The 18,701-nt window shown below is 38.1% G+C and overlaps 1 protein-coding gene across 1 annotated transcript in view; it reads right to left on the bottom strand.

The window, feature by feature from the left end:
• Positions 1-18,701, bottom strand: part of LOC107585353 (uncharacterized) — a 38,093-nt gene that overhangs the window by 8,054 nt on the left and 11,338 nt on the right. Inside the window, exons 3-11 of the mRNA XM_016272356.1 lie at positions 7,562-7,689; positions 6,481-6,702; positions 4,867-6,076; positions 3,002-3,062; positions 2,632-2,827; positions 2,049-2,098; positions 1,810-1,919; positions 1,229-1,379; positions 465-647 (exon numbers count right to left, since the gene is read on the bottom strand). Of these exons, the coding sequence (XP_016127842.1) occupies positions 465-647; positions 1,229-1,379; positions 1,810-1,919; positions 2,049-2,098; positions 2,632-2,827; positions 3,002-3,062; positions 4,867-6,076; positions 6,481-6,702; positions 7,562-7,689 (2,311 nt within the window). The remainder of the gene's footprint in view (positions 1-464; positions 648-1,228; positions 1,380-1,809; positions 1,920-2,048; positions 2,099-2,631; positions 2,828-3,001; positions 3,063-4,866; positions 6,077-6,480; positions 6,703-7,561; positions 7,690-18,701) is intronic.

The following is an 18,701-nucleotide window of genomic DNA, read 5'->3' on the forward strand; positions in this document are numbered from 1 at the left end:
TTTTGTGGAAACCATGATTTTTTTTTAGGATTCTTTAATGAATGGAAAGTTCAAAAGAACAGCATTTATTAAAAATAAAATTTGCAACAATGTAAAAGTCAATCACTTTTGATCAATATAATGCATCATTGCTGAATAAAAGTATTAATTTCTTCTTTTTTTTTTTAAATCATTCCCCCAAACTTTTGAATAGTAGTGTACTTTTATAGTGCTTTTTACTCATTTCGGAGCTTGAGGATGAATAAATATGAAAGAATTTTCATTTTTGGTTGAACTATTCCTTTAACATCTCCTGACCCCAGCACTAGGGGACAAACAAAAAATGAGAGACAACACAAAGCAGACAAGGTACATGACAAACAAGCACACAGTGAAGCACAGCTGAATGAAGACACGCACTCTCACACACACACAAAGGTCCAGGGAAGAAGATATAGTTGGCTGGTAGGCTTCTCTCTACACACCTGCAGTTTTTGAGCGAAGACAGTGGGGTTGGTCTCTGCCAGATCAGGCTCCAAGTAGCTGAGAGGGGCAGGTGAATCAGACAGCCTGTCTAAGAGGGGCAGATCTGAGGGATCCATGGGGCCCTGGATGGGGGACTGCATTGGGACCGAGAGCAGAAGAGGGACAAGAGGAGTAGGAGGTGTCTTGGTGTCAGTGAGGCAGGGCAAGCTCGTATTTAGCCTAGTGCATCCTAACACTTCTATGATGGATTTACAAAGCTTATGAATAAACAGTCTGCGGTACTGATTCAGGTGGGGAGACCCTGAGTAAGCTGCATGCCTAGCAAAATAATTGTCTTAAAGGGAGAGTTCACTCAAAAAAAAATTCTGTCATTATTTACTATTGTTATGATTGGAAAACAGACAGTTATATAAAAAAGAGGAGTGTACATTGGTCAAAATGATTCCTTCTGTGTTAAACTGAAAAATTACAGCATACGTTTTTGAAATACCATGGGGGTGAGTAAATAATGACAGAATTTATGTATTTATTTAGGATGCACTGTCCCTTTAAGACTGAAAACAAAAATGTGTAGCATTGTAAATGCATCAGATAAGCTGTGCAATCATTAGTATTAACAAAATAAAAATAACCCTATCTTCACACATTTGTGGTGGTTTTCTTGCATTTTGACTATGAGCTCTACGTTATCTGAGCTAATGAAATAAACACACTCTTAAAGGTGCTGATTCTATCTTTCAGTGTTTGACTGGTTTACACTTACCGCTCCATCTCTCTCGTTGCTCTGCGTTCGATTCTGAGATTGACGGTCCCTCTTTCTGCTTTTCTCTGAGGCCATGGAGTCACGAGCACCATGTGGTGGCAGCACAAGTGATTTCCCCTGCGAGATCTGAGCCTCCATCTCCTCAAAGCTCCTGTGAAGCATCAGAACAACATAATTAAACACATGGAATACACTGCCAAAGTACAGTAAAAACATATTAAAGACCCCATGGGAATAGAGTTGATACTTTAAAAGTATCAGTAACTTCAAGAAACATTTTTTAATAAGTAACAGAAGTGTACCGTCCCAGTGACAGTTTTGTACCTTTTTTCTGAGAGAATTGTGTACTCCAAAATCCACCTTAACAAATATATTCCTTTAAAATAATCTTCATGGTTTTGCTGTTTGTTTACTTTTGTCAACATAATGGTGCATTTATGTCGTCTAGCAGCAGGTGCTAACTGACAGACAGACTTCATGTTTGAATAGAAAATATTTTAAGTCATTTCACTGTTTTTTAAGCAATATATGATACAAATAATAATATATGATGTTAGTTTGTGTGTGTGTGTTTGGTTTACCCAGTGAAGGGAGAATTGGGCTCTGAATCTTGCATGTTGGAAGTCTTCGTTGGACTGTCTGTCACAGAGTCCAGCTTCAGATAAAGTGATGGTTTCTTCACAGAGAGAGGCTGTAAAAAACATTCATGTATTCACATAAATACAAAGCTGTAATTTAACATTAGTCACACACACTTGCTTTTGCTTTTTTAGAAAATGTCGCTAAGTTTAGTGTGTCTATGATTCAGGTAGATACTCACAGGTGCGGAGGAACCAATCTCTTCCATGTATTCAATCTCATAGTCTGTAACTGCAGAAAAGACATCAGAGAAAATGAGAGAAGATATGACAGGTCAAATGTTTTATAAAGGTTATGTTAGGACTTAATAATAATATAAGGTTTTCAAAGAATATTCTTTCTATGCTGATCATCAGTTCAGACTGACAGAACCAATATGAGAGTGGCACTATAAATCATCTGCCTCTGTACAACTGACCCAGTTAGTCTCAGGCAGAAACTGCCCTAGGGCGCAAATGGTTCCCTGTAGGTCAAAGGCTAATAAAACGGGTCAGCTTTGGGTCATTTGGGGTTATAGGCAAACTTGTATCACAAGGGGTTATCTGATGGGAGAATCTCACAAAAACATTTTACCCCAAAATCAACAGAAAATAAACGTTTTTAAATTTTTAGAACCATTACTCTTATTTTGCATTTTGACATAGTCCTCTTCTTACTCTTCCAAGCGATCTATGTAAAGTAATGCAGGACTGTGGACAGAAAATTCATGACTAATGTTTAGAGATAATGTAGTAACATAATAAGAGACTCCTCCACTCTCTCACCATCACTCTGTGTGGGTAAACTGTTCTCGTTGACAAAAGTTGTAAAGTCAGTCGGCTGCGGGAAGTCTTGGGGGTCAGAGTTCAGCTCCAATTCTATGTCATGTCTAGTCCATTTCTGATTGGTGGAGGAAGCCAGTTTCTCCTCATCTGTGGCGTGATCTTGTGAAGGCTCAGGATTGGCATCAGGTGAGTGCTCCTGCAGGTGATTATGTGTGTGTGAAGTGGAGGGCGAGAGTGGAGAACACACAGGACAACACTGTTATGATATGAGGTGACAGCGAAGGGGAGAAACAGACCATCTTCAGAATGAACATCTGCAGTGACTGTGTGAGTGTACTGTAGGTGAATGTACGCTCATGTCTTAACTTACTTGAGCAGACGGCTCAGTAATCTGAGTCCTCTTTGGTGATTTCTTCACTCTAAAAGTGTTACTGTTTAAGAAAACAAGACAGAAATTTGTGCTATCAATCTAGAACAAAAGACAACATCAAAACAATTTTTTTTCAATCAGCATATAAATCTTTTTTAAAAACCCAACTGTGTGCACACCAACCACCACATGTATTATACACAGCAGTTTTCTGACAGATAATATACAGATAATGTTCTACTGAATAAAAGTTTTAGTTAAATAATACATACCTGTTGTGTTGTTCTGATAAAGGTTTAAAAACCTTTGACAATACAAATATATTGTAATTCTTACAGTAAATGATGGTGCTTATTATTAAGGATTAAATCTCATGAGTTTTTACTAGCACAAAATATAATGGATTATTCAAGGTTTAAATCATGATTGATTCTTCTATTACTGGGTTTATATCAATGTTATGTTTTTCAGTTAGTTATGTTCTTGTGTAAATGTGTTTTTTATAGAAAACATAATTTTTTTTATAATGCAGTCTTTACGAATGGAATCATGGCAGGAAATTAAGTCCAACAGCTACTGGAGATTAATTGGAAATATGTCTTGCAAAAATTCAGCGATTATGCAGTAAAGATTTGTGGTTTAGAATTAGAAAATAAAAACAAAAAATACCCTTAATGCTCCACAGTCTCTGCCCTGACCCACTTAGTATTAATCCCTGTAGCCCCTGTTAAATTGCTCACTGACCCCAGAAAGTGACAGATGCCTCACATAATACGAGCATTTCAAATCTTATTCTGTTGTTGTTTTTGGCACATTTCATAATGTAAGTGTGATGTAAATATTTCAGGAGTATTGCTTCACTCCTCATGTCAAATCTGAAAAGACATCTGTGTTGAAAAAAAAATAAGGTGGAAACCCTGAATCGTGTGAGAACTGTGGAGGAAAGTCTGCAGCTGGGCAAAATATGTTAGATGGATTAATCTGAAACAAATGATCCAATAAACTCCCAGTTTGAAAGTAATATTACTTAAAACTGCTCCCAAACAGCTGTATTAATGAATTGGGGTGTGCAGGGGTCTTAGACAAGGAAAATAATGTCTTGCTCAAAGGCACAATAAAGATTCCCTTGTCAACATTCCAGGTCTGCTTTCCTGTAATAAAACCTGCAACGTTTATTATCCACTAGGCCACCCTAAGGAGGCAGGATCTCTGAAATGAGTCTCATAAAAATGTTTGGATTAGGAATTCATTCAGAGATTTTAGAGATGAAATGTCGATCTTCACGTCCGTTTCATTGAAAAAAGCGTAGTCAATAAAGCTCAACTTGGGTCACATGGATATTGTAACCCGATCATATAATGTTTTCTAGCCTAAAGTTTGTACCCCCTGTACACATTTGTTCCTGGAATCAACTGTACTTGTTTGAGGGTCCACTAGATGGCAACACATGCTCATTACAGAATATCAAACATGGAGCCGAGGAAGATGGAGGTGACATGAATCAGTCATAATATGTATTAAATTGAATGATAAATCAATTGACATGAGCTCATGAGTTAAAACATGTTAAAGTGACATTTTGTAATAAGCTATATGATTACTTATGCTGATTTTTCCACCATCTCCCTACTTACAAGAAACAACACAGAGAAGAGACATTGCTGGACTTCCTGTGATACGCGAGATCAACAGACATGTGACAGAGGCTGACAAACAAGTACTAACACCCACTCACATACACTCATGTATCTGACGATTTAGAAATATACACAGGAAAATGTACAAGAATTACACATAGTACACTACAAAGGATGACTGACATGATGATGTACTGTGAAATGAAAATAGCGTAAGTGCAGACTTACGATTTGAGAGGCTTCTTCTTGTTTTTGGCAGGTTTGTTCTGGTTGTGATCCTCCAACTCAACAATGTTATCATTGTCATTCTCGTTGTCATTGTTGGACTTGGACTTGTCAAAAGAGGTAGCTTTCAGAGGCGCGTTTCCCATCTTGTTGGATGATTTGAAGGGATCGATTGAGTCATCAGAGGAATCAGGATCAAAGCTGTAAGATCCTCTAGACAGGCCAGGAGAGTTGGGGATACCAGTTCTTGAAGAAAATGGATTAATGTTAGGGTCATCCCACTTGCTGGGATCAAAGTTATATGACCCCTTAGGGATCGGGATTTCATCAATGTCATTTGTAAGTGCAGGGACAGGTGCATTGTCTAGCTGCTCTGTCTGGGGTGGAGGGGCCTTCTTAAATCCCAGTTTGGGCTTTCGGATGGGCATTTTGGCCCCTGGTTTCTTGCCTAGGATTTTAGGAGGAGGAGTATTGCGTGGCGCCTCTCCACTGTCCTCTGAATAGTCAAACTCCAGTCTGACTGGTTGGCGCTTGGTGATTGGCTGTTCCTCAATGTTAATGGGTTGCTCTTTAGCAGGGGAAGAGGCACGAGGCTCCTCTACAGCAACAGAGGTGTCTGAAACTGATGTAAAGTTGGCTTTCCTGCCCAAGACCGGCGAGTTGGCAACTTTACTGCCTCCTGTACAGAATGGGTCAATATTCTCAAAATTGTCTGGATCCCATTTGTAGGAGGCAATGGGAGGGATAGGAGACTCCTCGTCGTGGACAGTTGGAGCCTCAGGTACAGGATCAGGAAGCTCTGGTTGGAGTTGGCTCGATATTGAGAATGTAGTGATCTCCTCAGCCAAAGGTGGAGGACTCTCAACTCGAGTCTTTATCCTGTTCCTCCGCAGGGTACCAACAGGACTAGGACTAGGGCTGGGAGAAGAACTAGGCCTCTCTTGGGTTTGCAAGGGGCTTTCGGGATGGGGTTTCCCTCTCTTTTTTTCTTCTGGTGTGTTGCTAGAGGAGACTGTTTTGGGAGAGGAATGCTCTGGGTTTGAGTTCTGCCGAGAAAGAGGTTTCTTCTTGAGAGAACCTGGACGGGGCTTCTTCACTTTCCGAAGGGTCCCTGGAGCGCTTTCTGTTCCTGTGCTGAAGGACTCTGCTCGTGAGTGAATTAGTTTTTTGGAGGTTTCTCCTGAGGGTTTGTCTCCTGGGCTCTCTAACTCACCAGACTGTAGGCTTAGAGAGCGGGTAAGAGGCGCTCGGCTTGATGGTCCAGACCCAAAATTAGATTTTGGGAAGGAGTCACCAGCAATTAAGTAATCTAGGTTGTAGGTGCCACTAGCAGCTATTGGTTTGTCCTCATCAAAGACTATGGATTGAGAGCGACTGAGAGGTTGAAGCTGTTTCGGCTCTTGAGCTTCACTGGCAGAGATGTCAGCAGTGGAAGCTGTGAAGATAGAGAAGGACGTGTTACTATACATTTTGAAAACAAATCATGCTTTCAAGATCACAGAATAGTACTCACAGATCCATTGATATTATTTTATGTTAAACAACTGAAGAATTTAAGAAGCATAAAGTATGGAGTATTGTTTGTTAGTTTTGATTTATAGACCTTTCTTGACTCACCAGACTGTAGGCTTAGAGAGCGGGTAAGAGGCGCTCGGCTTGATGGTCCAGACCCAAAATTAGATTTTGGGAAGGAGTCACCAGCAATTAAGTAATCTAGGTTGTAGGTGCCACTAGCAGCTATTGGTTTGTCCTCATCAAAGACTATGGATTGAGAGCGACTGAGAGGTTGAAGCTGTTTCGGCTCTTGAGCTTCACTGGCAGAGATGTCAGCAGTGGAAGCTGTGAAGATAGAGAAGGACGTGTTACTATACATTTTGAAAACAAATCATGCTTTCAAGATCACAGAATAGTACTCACAGATGCATTGATATTATTTTATGTTAAACAACTGAAGAATTTAAGAAGCATAAAGTATGGAGTATTGTTTGTTAGTTTTGATTTATAGACCTTTCTTGAAAAAAAAACATTCAGTAGCAATACACTGTATATCCACTAGAGAGGGTACAAATGCAGTGTTTGATAACAAAGACTACAGTACTCTTGTCAGAGAATAATGGAAGTAAAAAGGCAGCCTTTTTTATTATTTTTTTTAAGAACAAAAAATAAAACAAACAGGAAAACTGATTAAAAATATATAAAGTCATGAATAGAAACAGACATATTGAATAAAGAATTTAATTAGACCTCAATCTCTTTGTTTCCAACAAAGCACAAATTAACATCTAAACATTGCATATAACATCTTCTAGCTTTGGTTCATATTTCTAGCTACAGATACTTAGATACTAGATAACTAGATATAGTTACTTAGTTTTCCATAACATTTCCTGAGTTTTAGAGTTAAGAATAGTTAGAATAGAATAGTACTATTTACTCTTGCTCTATGCTGTGTGCTATAGTATTTATTCACTTACTATTTATTGTCATTTAATATTGTCCATTTTTGACTTTATATTAAATATTACAGAATTTGTTCAAAACAAGACACAGTGTCACTATTTGTCAATGTCCTGCAATCTTAAGCATTTCAAAGTCCAGTAAACCCTCCTGAAGCTATTCAAATGATAAGTAAAATAACTTAACTCCACATAAGACAATCTGTGGTGTGAATTGCAATGGAATGAAGATCTAAACGTACCTGTGTGTTCTGGGGACAATCCCTCTGATTTGGTGCAGGGGGGCTCTGTTGAGGGCACTGGTGGGGAAGCAGACTTCACAGGGGTGGTGGACTCAGGGGTTTCGAATGCTCCGTCTGAGTCTGAGCTCCTAGAGAAGAGACAATGAGACAGAAGAAAGTCTGAGTATACTGAATTAAGAGTTGATTTAATAATCTAATTGAAGAATAAACATCATGTCAGTTTTGTTTCCATACAAAGAAGCTGCATCAAATCCACACACATCACAGCTCATATTTACTCTACACGATGGATCAAATAAATTCAGATACTCCTAAAGTATATTAAACAATCATTCATCGTGTGCCAGATCTTATAAACAAATGCCTGGATCAGCATTTGTCTAGTAGGCCCTGGTGGATTATTACAGATGGAAATTAAAGCACTGAACCTGCAGCTAGGAGGAGACCAATAACAGCAGCTCAAACACATATTATGCTCAGCTATGGAGTCCATTTTCTTTAATTCACTATATTCACTCATTATTTGATTTTAAACTACTGAGAATCACAGTGGAGGTGCTATTTTCACACATTTATGTCATTTCAGCCAAGACTGATGATGCCCATGTTGCTTTTTTATGTCAATACAACAGAATGTCGGTTTGTGAACCTTTTTTTGGTCTTGGCATCAGCATATACAGTAATACTCAAATCTGACATGTAATATGTGATAGCATAGGTGAAAACATTTGTACAAATACAGCAACAAAGCCGCAGTCTCAGACAGATGTGCAGACCCCCACCCAGTCTCACCGCATTAGTCCCTGTCCTCTCTCTGCTGTTACCCCATGCTCACCTCTGCCTGCCATGGATCATGTAATCATGTCTGGAGGTCCAGCTGAGGTGCTGGACGAGCCCTAGGGCTGGGTCTGCTCCATCCTCTCCAAATGTCCCTCCCAGCAGTGTGTCCCAGCCCCAGCGAGCCCACTGCAGCGGAGACAGAGCCTGCCACGCGCTCACTGCCATATCTGCCACCGATTACTAATACACTTTCCCTATTTCCAATGGCAATTCCTGAAATCTGAAGCTTTGATTCTATCTCTTTGTGTGTTAAATCCCCTTCTCCACATCCCTCCCTCTTTTTCAATATTGTACGCTCGCTCTCCCTTCGATCTATCGGTGAAGGTAGGCTTTATCTAAATGAAACCCCTTGCAGATACTCGTCACTCGCAGACTCACTGCTTGGCTCTCTCTCTCTCTCTCTCCCTTTAACTCATCCTCAGGCACGTTTCCCTCCCCCACGATGAGGAGAGAAGCAGACTTCCCACTCGGGCTGTTGTAATATAAAGAAAATCTGTGTTTTTCTATATATTTTTTCCATTACTCCTCCATCTTATCTATCTCTCTCTCTATCCAAGCTGAAATAGGCAACTTGCACAAAATCCTGGCCGAAGCCTCAAATTTCCTTCTCTTTCACATAGATCCACATATGCACAGGAAGTCTATTAGCACATATAAAAACCCATTTATTTAATGGAATGGGAAAATAAAACACTGATTTATTTCTGAAAAGTCTGCAGAGGAAATTCGGTGGAACGCTGTATCATCAAGTTTATGTTCCTCTCGGGGGTTTTAAAAAACTAAGAAGAGGTTTTCCACATCCTACTCTTTTATATTTGAAACTCTCTTCTAGATGGAGGAAAAAAAATTTATCTGTTAATTAAATCTTATTGAACATTTTAATAATGCTACTGAGACAGGAGTAATTGCAAATTCCAGCTGTAAATTTAAAATGCAGTGAATGAAAATAATCAGCATAAGAATCTACAGATGCTGCAGAACAAAATATCTAGTAAACAAGTAAGCATCTGCAATAAATGAGTTTTAACATAGCGTGAAAAGCTAAAGGAGACAGAAAGCGTGAGGGATTTTTAGGTGAATTTGTCTGCTTGGAGAAAGCCAGGCTTGTCTGGCACAGAACAGCACTGCTGGGTTCTAGCCACAGACACTGCTGTGAGCGTGACAACCCACAATACTGTTCAAACAAAGCTAACCTGAACCAAAAGGACAGCTATTAGTCTGTCAGAGAGGAGAATGATTAAAAACAGCTCTATTCATATCTGCATTATAATGGTGTTAACATATCACTAACACAATACTTCTGTAGATTATACTATGTGCATGTTCTATAATTCTCATTATAAGCATAATTAAACTTGAAATAAGATTAAGAAAAAAAAACCTTGGTTTAAAAAAAAAAAAGGTGTGATTTGCTCATTTTAATGCCAGAGGGTACAATATGTACTAGAGATTGAAGTAATGACAGAGGTTGACCAGTAGAGAGAGACAAAGACTGCTCCAACTGGAATACTAACATACTGCCAACTGGTGTATACTGCAGCAATTGTAAATAGTATGCTAGTATGCTATTCGAAACATTGCCCCAGTTTCCAATCCTAAATTAGAAGTTCCCAAAGTAAATTTAAATACATTTTTCATCCAAAGACAGAAGAGTATATACACATACCTCCAAATGACCAATGGCTATCAGTGTTTTATGAGGTGATCACTCCTTTTGGCAGTTTTACACCTAGAATGTATTGAACACTTTATTAATCTCTATATAAACTGATTAAACAGTTAAATCACAGGGCTATAACACAGGCATTAGAGACATAATCTCTGGCAGCTCAAGTTGAAGTAACTCTCAGTGTGGAATGAATTTTCCCAGTCTTGATAATCAGCGATTCAGTTCCACATAAGATGTGATGCTTACATCATGCTAAGAAAGAAAACTATATTTTATGTTAATTATTATTCATATTTCAAGTCAGACATCCTGCAGTACCACAAAACAGTGCAAAAAACTGCAGGACCAAGGTTCCTCAGCAAAGAACTGCTTCCTCTCTGTAGGAATACAGCAACGTACCAGCTTTCACCACCAGAACTATCAAATAATTCAGGCATACTCTCAATATTTTATGTGTGCTAGATCTCCTGCAGCACTGAGCTTATGCCATGGTCTCAGAGGCTTCATAGGAGTGATGAGAGACAGGGAGGAGAAGCTACTGGTCATATGCATCACCAAATGGGGAATCTCAAGCTGATTCACCACGTTGCTCATTTTGACACTAGGCTGTCAAAAGAAAGAATGGATGTCTAATGGACTCATGGTGACAACACACAGTGAGACATACCGTTGGAACAAAAGTACACATGATTGCTGGATGCCCCTATGACAGCCCTATTGTAACATGTAATACTGCATGAATAACAAAATGGTCCTTACAAAACAATAGCAACCTCCAGATAACCTGAAAGTCACAGAAGTGATGGTTAGCCAATAGTACATGACCATATACTGTATGTATATGCTAGTCAAACAGTTGAAAGAAAGTGCAGGTCACATGATTACAGCCTTCACAGAGTTGAATGCTTAGCAGTGCATGAAATCTCCTGCAGTGTACATGTTTCCCAGTAGATCTGAATGTCAGTGCTCATGACATGGCATCAGTATTCTAAAGTGGGTAAGTGCTAGTGACTAAAGTCAGAGCTGGAATATAAATATAGAGATTTTCATTAAATGACTGAGAAACATCACAGTGTAATGATGATACAGATATTTTTTCACATTTTTATTTTAGATATTTTGCCACTAAACTGATATGAGAAATGGAAAGGAAACAGGGAATTATGGGTAAAAGAGAGACAAAACAGCACATAAAAATGATTATTTAATATTGTATATTATAGTAAGTTTATTTATAATTTTATAATTTAATTATTTTATAATTTATTATTATTATTTAGAAATTAATAAGGATGCATTAAATTGATCAATAGTGACAGTAAATACTTTTATAATGTTACAAAAGATTACTGTTTGAAATAAATGAAGTTATTTAGAACTTTATATTAATCAAAGAATCCTGAAAAAAAAGTATATTAAGCAGCACAACTGTAGTTATCAATGATAATAATAAGAAATGTTATTTTAACACCAAATCAACATATTAGAATGATTTCTGAAGGATCATGTGACACCGAAGACTGGAGTAATGGCTGTTAAAAAGTCAGCTTTGCCAACATGGGAATAAAATACTTTTTAAAATATTTTTTTAAACGTTTTATATTGTAATAATATTTCACAATATTACAGTTTACCATATTACTGATCAAATAAGTGCAGTTTTGGTGAACATATTTTAATATATATTTTAAAAATTACATATATTAATAATGATGAGATAGAAGTGCATCAAGTGCATTACAGTGCTTATGCAGAGCTGAAGACAACTCTTAATGAATGCCAAAGGAAAAGAAAAAAAGTAAAAATAAAGGCTTGTATTGGGGGGGGGGGGGGGGGTAATTTTTAATTATGAATGCAAGATTTTATAAAAGGCAATCTAAAAGGTTCTTCCACCAGATTCCATTCTGTCATGAGCTACTGGTACAGTAGGTGAGCTAAATGACAAATCTAATAATATCAAGCTTTTTGAGTAGCAGTTCATACTCCCACGTAAACTCTGCAGGTTCTTTTATGTAAGAATTCTTAAAAGGGGGTTGCATAAGCCAAACTTTAGACGCTAAAAGCTATGTTAGTCATGGCTGAACGAGCAACACTGTATGGTGCTGCAATACTTTTCCTTAAAGCACAGACCTCAGAGTAGGTTCAAACTTTCCCATCATCCCCAGCTGTGTTGCCTAGAGCAACAAATTCCAGGATTTTTTGCACAAAGGTCCGTTTTAGCAGTAAAATAACCATTGTGGCCAACAGGATGAAGATTAAATGCAGTAAAATATATTATATGTTAGAGTGTGCTTTATAAACAAAGACCCACAATTTTAAAGGAACAGCTGCACAAAAATACAAAAATGTATCATCATTTACTCCCCCTTATGTTGTTTTAAACCTGTATGCTCATATTTCTTCAACTGAACACAAAATGAGCAGAATGCCTGAACTGCTCTATTCTATAAAATAAAAGTGTATGGGGACCAGGGTCTCACAAGCTCCATAAAAGACTAAACAACAACATAAACACATCATAAAACTAGTCCATTGTGCAAGCAATATGAAGGCTTTGTAAGCCAAATCAAATTTAAGTCATTATTTACTACATTTGGGCCTTGAAAAACTGTGGTTACTATTTACTTTTATTGTACTGGAAAGAGCAACTTGGACACTCTACTAAATATCTCGTTTTGTGTTCAACAGAAGAAAGAAATAATGCAGGTTTTGTACTGCAAATGATGACAGAATGTTCATTTGGGTGAACATTCCATAAGATTTACAGCAGGTTTATACTACAACCCAACAGGGATATAGAAGCACCACTCCACCTACACAAAAAGTTTTTTTTATGATCAATGCCATTGTGCTTTTCTGAATGTCTACAACATAATTAGCCTCACACTCTCCTCTCCCCCTCCCCCTTTTCTCCAACACATCTCAGTGTTCTATTTCAGCAGCATCTCTCTCATTCTCTCAATGCTGCAGCATTAGCCTCCATCCCCCACAAAAACACATATCTCTCTCTTATTAAATACAGCTATTACTCCCCCGTCCAGTCATCTGCAAGCCCAACAGACTGGAACGCAAACGTCAATATGCAAAAACACACGCAGAGCCTTACTACCGCCAGCAAACGGCTAATGTAAATAAACCTCATGTCTGATTGTGACATCACAAAGACACAATAACAATCCCCTCCTCCTTTGTGATTGCAGTTTCTCTGACCAATACTATACTTGTTACTTATTTTTCTCACAGCACAGGCATCGCTGAAGGAATACTCAGATGCAGACTCAAACCAGGTGAGCAAACCAGGTACTTGAAAACAACAACAACACCACCAGCGACGACAATGAGGTCGTCAAGAACCCTCCTATCTACTCCTCTGGTTCTTACTCACATGCTCTCGGGACGCTCCTGAGAGGGACAGGGGGGCTGTCCGTTCTCAGCGGACTCCACTGCTCCCATCCTCTGCTATATGATCTCCACTGGCACCTGTCTCCCTCCTCCTCCCCTCACCCTGTGCCTCCTGTTCCTCCACGTCTCACGTCCTTAGGGCCCTTGGGCTGGCGTCAAACACTGCTTTTCTGCAGTAGATCCGGAGCAGATGGCTTCAGGGGCATACGGGCGACCCACACTCAGACCTCAGCATCCCTTACTTTAGCTCTCTCGGACTCCTTCCTCGTCTCTGTCTACATTGCATCAGGGGAAGGCTGTGTATCCTTGACAACAATAGAACAGGACTGCTAAGCCTTATGGGTAGAGATGTGGAAGGATGCGAAGAGCAAGAGAAGAGGGAAGGAATAAGTGATGCTCCTGCTCTCTAGTCTTCAACTCTGTCTTCTCATTGGCTTGTAGTGGCGTTTGGTGAAGCGGCTGCTGGTTTTCTCCATAACCCCTCCCTCTCTAACCCCCTCTCTCTCTCTCCCTCCCCAGGGACCTGAGTGCTTTAAAAGATGAGCAGCTTTTCCCTGTTGATCTGAGCTCTCTTGTGCTGATCAGCACAGCGAACACAAACAATAGCCAACCCCATGCCAAGCTGAAAGACACAGGTCTCTTTTTCACACACTGAGACACAAAAACGGAGGCACGCGGTCACTCTTGTCTTTTGTTACGTAACACGTTTCATAGTTTCTCTGTGTTTCTATTATTTTTTATTGCACTAAATCACACCATCTCTCCCCTGTGAAAGTAGAGTGACATTGCAGGTTTCTCACATTACAGAAACTTAACTGGATAAGAAACTTAACTCTCAGGGTCTACTTGGGGTCTGAGAGACCCATAGGGCATTTAGTAGTATCTTGAAAAATATACTTAAAAAAATTAAAATTTACTTTATTTACTAGTGCCGTTCCAAACTGAAACCTGTATGACTTTATTTCTTCGGCGGAACACAAATGCATCCAAACAACATTGGAACCCACTGACTTTCATTGCATTGATCACAAAACACTGAGATTTCTCAATATATCTTCTTGTTCAATGGAAGAAAGAAATTCATACAAGTTTGGAACAACAAGATGGTGAGTAAATGCTAAAATCATTTTCATTTTTGGGTGAGCTATCTCTTTAATAAAGAAGAATTTGTTTCTTTCTTCATGATTTTTTCATCATCTGATGAAAAACTGATTACAGTATAAACTAAATTTCAGCCTGATAACATGCATCAAACATTAAAAATGCTACATTACTTCTGTACATAAATAAAAATGCAATGAATTTTTACATTCTAAGATTGTATGCATTTCTTTATTGTGAGGGTTAAAGCTTCAAAAATGTCTGTCAAATGGGTTTTGATGGGGTCAAAGGAACATATTTAAATAATTGCCCATCATGAAATCAACAGAGTATACAGGAAAAACAATGTATCTAATAGCAACATCCAAACAAATCAACTAATAAACCATAAATTAACTACATCAGACCTGAGGACTCTCTGATTCACTACTGCTGTTCTTTCTATTTGCTCAGGTCAAAGTCATGATATATCAACCCCCCTGAGAACAGAAAAAGGTCATGGGAGAAAGCAGTCATCAGTCCTGATGTTCTCAAATGACAGATATATTCAAAATCGCAATGCATAAATTATGAAAGTGTCTGTAGGTGTGATCTGGAAAAATGAGAATGAAAATGAGAGACAACTCAGAGAAAAGCTAATCCATATTGATTTACAGCATGAGACAACAGCAGTTGTGGGGAATTGGGACACTAGTGGGGGCATCTGAAACATGAGGATTATAAATCTATTGTTCACTCATGAGAAAGCAGAACAAAGAGCTTTTCACACAGATCTGCCTATTCACTTGCAGTATTGAGCCCGAGGACTGGACAGAGAGTAGGGAAAGTCTTCAAAGTTAACTGAAGCTTTGTTGTGTTCCTGTGTTAAAGAAACAGAGATTAGCTAAATTAGGATGAACCTGAAACCCTGAGCCAGGGGCCTTTTCTCCAAAAAGAAACAGTGGGCAGTGACTCTTCAAAAAAAAAAATGAAGAAATTATCGACTGCACAAAAATAAAACAAATATTATAAAATACAAAATAAAATATTGCATAAAGCATTCATTTTTCTACAGAAACACTGTCCAGCAAGCAACAGCAATGGATAAGGTTTCAGAGAGAGGGAACGTGGCTCCTTAATGCTCATTGGATTTTCACTGAGCTTCAATGGCGTGATATGAATGTAAGGGGTTAGTGGTGAAAACTCCTACAAGCCTCATAACATCTGCTCTGTTAACTGAGAATTTGTTGACTATTGGTCCAAAAAGAAGGTCAAAAAGAAGTCAAACAACATTTTAGTAACAAATAAAATTAAGAAATGCATTTTTTTAATGTACTACTGTACTGATTTTAATGTTTTTCCACATTATTTTTTATGAAAAAAAAAAGAATGTTTAAAAACGTGATGACTATGTAGCTTGACTTGAATAAATAGTATGTTTATGTAAACATAACATATCATGTTACTAGTAGCAAGGTAAATAATGACCCATATGCCTTTAGCCCAGAGAAAAAAACTGGTACTGCAGGAAAACACATTTCCTCTACAAGTCCACTGCCTGCCACTACCAACATTTTTTGAAAATATCAAATGAAAAGCAGAAAGCAAAAATATGCACCAGTACACAACGGGTGATAATACTGTAGCTTGAGGGTGTTCACACAAATGAGATTCAGTGGCATGTTCTAAGCTCTATGCTAGTCAAGGTCACTGGTCCTGTAGCCAATCATCCTAATGCTAGAGAACACTAACCTGTTCAAACCTTGCATCCTATTATGAACAAATGGAAATGAGTCACCTACAGTAGCAGCAGCGCACTCCATGGTAATACAGTATCTTAAAACAACAGAGAGAGAAGTGACTTCAACCACTAAAATCACCTTGAAAACAGTTGGTTAAAATTAAAAATATCTACAAAAGGGAATTTAGTCCTGAGTAAAGGTCTAGAATAATTTGCTTGACATTGACATTTTGTTGTATAACAAGTGGATGCAATGACTTTCATACATTTTAAGCATGAATTAAAATGATTTTAGATTCTCTTCTCTTAGCTCAGCGATTTAAGGACATACTCTTTATTACTTCTGGACAATTCTGTGCCAGCAAAGGAACAGTGTTCTATAGCATCTATATGCAGCTTTTGTTTTCATCTCAGCAGAAGCCAGTGGCTACTTTTCTCTCACTCTGATTTAAAAGAGCAAGAGTGATGAAAAAACACAGACGTCCATGATAAATGTCAGCAACAGTGAAGGGATTATTGCCTGTCACCAATTTAATGGCTGTCTGATTCAGACAGCTGGAAGACATGTGACAGTGACGTTAAATAACTCATTATTTTACAAGAAAAGGCATTTACAACAATGCTGTAACACACAGAGGGAGAGTGTATAGTGTGTACTGACAAATTCATCCTATGCTCAGATGCAGGAAATTGAACATGTAATTTTTAAGCAGTGCAGCCATTGAAAGATATTGCAAAGGCAGGTTTTTTTTAGATTAATAACATGGGCTTTTAGTATCTAGGCTGAACTAACAAACATAGTACAAAGTCAAACATAGTACAAGAGTAAAGAGTATATTCATATTTGCTATGAATTATGAATCAATCAGTTGTTGTTTTTATTAGTTCGCTAATGAACAAATTAAGTTAAAAGACCATAAAACCCTTACATACATTTGTAAAACAGATTTTACCTGAACGTATCTTAAAAATGTAAGTGTACTGTGTTCATATACTGGCAACTCATACATACAGTAGTGAAAATGACCTTCAAAAGAGAAAGAGAGAGAGAGAAAAAGAAGGAATACCCTTGTAGCAGTTTGCAGAGGGGACAGACTTAATTCCCCTAATGGACATTTTATGTTGAGATGCATCAAGCTGGCGCTCCAGGACATCAGTTTAAATTTGGCTGGATGGTGGTGGGCTTCTTCTGAAACAAATCTCATTATGCAAATGCTGCTTTTTCCATGTAAGATTCTAAGATTAGGTTCTCGCATCTGCATTCTGCATCCCTTTATGAATAAATAAGGTGCAAAGGTGTACCTCTGAGGGTCCTACAGTGTAGGAGAGTGTTTTATCTAGACTGTAGGCTATATTCCTGTTCTGGTGTGTGTTTACAAGCTGTGTGCTGCAGTGGGCAGCAGAGTTCAGTTCCAATGCTGAAAGAAACACATACACACACGTTCGCCCTCTGCTGTCTGATAGAAGAAATGCAAGCTGAGCTCATCGCCTGCATCAATGTGGCTGAGTCATCCTGATCTCGATCCAAACACAGCACAGCCTCTGATAGATGTATAAACTTTTACAACAATGTGCGCAAATGGAAATGAGTCACCTACAGTAGCAGCAGCGCACTCCATGGTAATACAGTATCTTAAAACAACAGAGAGAGAAGTGATTTCACTAAAATCACCTTGAAAACAGTTGGTTACAATTAAAAATATCTACAAAAGGGAATTTAGTCCTGAGTAAAGGTCTAGAATAATTTGCTTGACATTGACATTTTGTTGTATAACAAGTGGATGCAATGACTTTCATACATTTTAAGCATGAATTAAAATGATTTTAGGGCCACTGTATTCTGCTTATACAGTGCTGTAAAGATGCATACAAAGCCTGGTGCCAACAGTCTTTATGGCTAATTAATTTCTGGGTGCTTCATAAAATTATTACAGACACAGGGGAAACAGGGTGTATTGAGGTACTCTGTGTACAGTACTGCACATAATGTACATGCAGTATATGGCACAAATTCCTCAGGATCATCACTGCTATTATTATTTATCAGCACAGTCAACAAAACCCTCAAGACGCAAAGTGAAATTATGTCTTACAGTAAGTAAATAAATCTAATCAGTATTCATAAATTCTCACCAGTGTGATAATTAAGAACAGACAGATGGATGAAGAACATTTGAAAGCAGTCTCGTCAGAGGAATAAATTACATTTTAAAAATGAATTAAAATAGATACAATTATTTAAAATTTTAATAATATTTCAGAATACTTTTTTTTTTACTGTATTTTAATTTTATATGGTAAAATAAATGCAGCGTTAATGAGCACAAGAGTCTCTCTTTTTTTTTTTTTTTTTAAATACCAATCCAAAACATTTTAATGGAAGTCCATTCATTTTTTCTATGAATTAT

The sequence above is a fragment of the Sinocyclocheilus grahami genome, unplaced genomic scaffold (assembly GCF_001515645.1).
Source record: "Sinocyclocheilus grahami isolate Dianchi unplaced genomic scaffold, SAMN03320097.WGS_v1.1 scaffold69.1, whole genome shotgun sequence".
NCBI lineage: Eukaryota > Metazoa > Chordata > Actinopteri > Cypriniformes > Cyprinidae > Sinocyclocheilus > Sinocyclocheilus grahami.